The 2,210-nt window shown below is 41.4% G+C and overlaps 1 protein-coding gene across 1 annotated transcript in view; it reads left to right on the forward strand.

Moving 5' to 3' along the window:
• slc6a13 (solute carrier family 6 member 13) overlaps positions 1-2,210 on the forward strand; it is a 12,332-nt gene that overhangs the window by 3,820 nt on the left and 6,302 nt on the right. The window contains exons 2-4 of the mRNA XM_019893271.1: positions 56-270; positions 1,501-1,701; positions 1,869-2,003. Of these exons, the coding sequence (XP_019748830.1) occupies positions 264-270; positions 1,501-1,701; positions 1,869-2,003 (343 nt within the window). The 5' untranslated portion in view covers positions 56-263. The remainder of the gene's footprint in view (positions 1-55; positions 271-1,500; positions 1,702-1,868; positions 2,004-2,210) is intronic.

Below are 2,210 nucleotides of genomic sequence, written 5' to 3' on the forward strand. Positions count from 1 at the left end.
TGTGTGTGCGTGTGTGTGTGTGTGCGTGTGTGTGTGTGTGTGTGTCTGTCAAAAGGTTACGCAATCAGCGCCGCACACTGGGACAGCACAGACCTCCAGTGTGCTGCAGAATTGGATGAACTGGGAGCGAGAGGGGCTGCACTGGGGTCCGGGCATTTGCTTCCAATATTTGGTGCCATTGGGGGAAAAACTCATTTCACGCTGCCCGCCGCCTGATGCATGTTGCATAAGTCAAACTTGAACCTTTCCTTTTGTGCAACGTCATGACAGGTAAGTGTCGAGGATGACAGAAGACTTGATGGGAAGTGTGTCTTTTGGATTTTTTTTTTTTTTTTTTTTTTTTATGAAGACTTCATTATAGAATTACGAATAGAAGAAATTGCTGTATATTTTGGGAGTTAGCAAACCAGGTCAGGTGCTTCTCTTGTAATTTCACTACACTGAAAAAAGTTTTTGTTGAATTGGCTCCATTTGATTTTGGTCATGAATCATCTGGACCCAAGATGATTTTATTTGGGGCAACCACTTGACAAAACAAAATTGAGTAAATACAAGACAGCAATTGTTTTTCAGCTTAGGTCAGCCCTTTTTTTTTTTTTTAACCTCATCCCTCCTTTACCGCCAGGGCACAATTGAAATCAAGTTGATATCATTAAGACACTTTGTGACATAATTTTTATGTCTGTGACTTTATTTTGCACTGCTACTCTCACTCCTGCACTGATCTCGGCTAATATTCTATTCAACATTTATCACTTGATTGGGATTATTGGATTTGTTATGGAGCAATAAAATTGCTAATTTGAATGTGTTGCAAATAACGTATTAGTCAGCAACAAAGAAATGAGTAAATATTGACTATGCCGGTGACATACAGATGACCCTATATGCTCAAATGTGACGTAAAAGGTTAAGCATTAGCTTACCGTTTATCTCAGGGTGGGCCATGGTCGCTTTATGAGTCAAGTGACATGAAAAGTCCACGTTTTTGGAGTCACTTTGTATCTCTGAAGTAGACGTAGAAAGTTTCACGAAAAGTGTTTTCTTTATTTTGCTTGTTTTTTTTTAAATTGGGGCTTGGGCTCCTGGTGTGTGTGGAATGTTCCCCATGCACTTGGACCCAAGTTTTTTTTTTTTGTTTTTTTGACAGGAGGGCAGGCAACTTGGTCAGTTGAGAGGAAAATTGACCCCCTAGAAAGGTGCAGATTCTTTTTTATTCAGGCCTGGGCCCTTCTTGTTTGTGGAATGTTCCCTGCACACCTTGAGCTTTTTTTTTTTTTCTTTTTTTATAGAAATGTTCTTGAAACAGCCACAGACCTGAGAAAAAGAACCAAATTGACCGGAAATGCTGCTCAGTACAATAAGCGCAACATGTTTAATAAAATATCACAATGCATATTAATTTTTTGGGCCTTTTGTGGCCCGCCCTTCGACGTTCAAATCCATTATATTCAGTGTAACACGTGTCATTTCATTTTGTCCCTCCATAACCCCCTGAAGGCGACACGACTCAGCAGATGAAGATGGAGGCGGCCAACGGAGACGGCACAGCCCTGAACATTGCACTCAGTCCAGAGGAGGAGATGACAGAAAGGGGAGAATGGGCCAGCAAAATGGAGTTTATTCTATCCGTGGCCGGAGAAATTATCGGCCTTGGGAACGTGTGGCGTTTCCCCTATCTTTGTTACAAGAACGGCGGAGGTGAGGACGTGGTCTCCCTCCTGCTTGCTTTTTTTTTTTTTTTTTTTTTTTTTTTGATGTCTTACTCTATTAAAAGAGACATATGATGCATTTGAAACAAAAAGGCATGAACAAAAGTAGCTTTTCAATCACGTGTCCATTTTCAATGTTGGTCTGCCCCACACCAGGTGCTTTCTTCATCCCGTATCTCATTTTCCTGTTTACTTGCGGCATCCCCGTTTTCTTCCTGGAGACGGCGCTGGGACAATACACCAGCGAAGGCGGCATCACCTCCTGGAGGAAGATTTGCCCTTTGTTTGAAGGTAACCACCCTTTTTTCCGCATTCAGAATACCAACATTAGGAATCAGGTAGATTGGTTCCCGATTAAATGATTCACAGGAGGTGAGGACGTGGTCTCCTTCCTGGTTGCTTCTTCTTTTTTTTTTTTTTTTTTTGATGTCTTACGCTATTAAGAGACATATGATGCATTTGAAACAAAAAGGCATGAACAAAAGCAGCTTTTCAATC

The sequence above is a fragment of the Hippocampus comes genome, unplaced genomic scaffold (assembly GCF_001891065.2).
Source record: "Hippocampus comes isolate QL1 unplaced genomic scaffold, H_comes_QL1_v1.1 scaffold62, whole genome shotgun sequence".
Taxonomy (NCBI): Eukaryota; Metazoa; Chordata; class Actinopteri; order Syngnathiformes; family Syngnathidae; genus Hippocampus; species Hippocampus comes.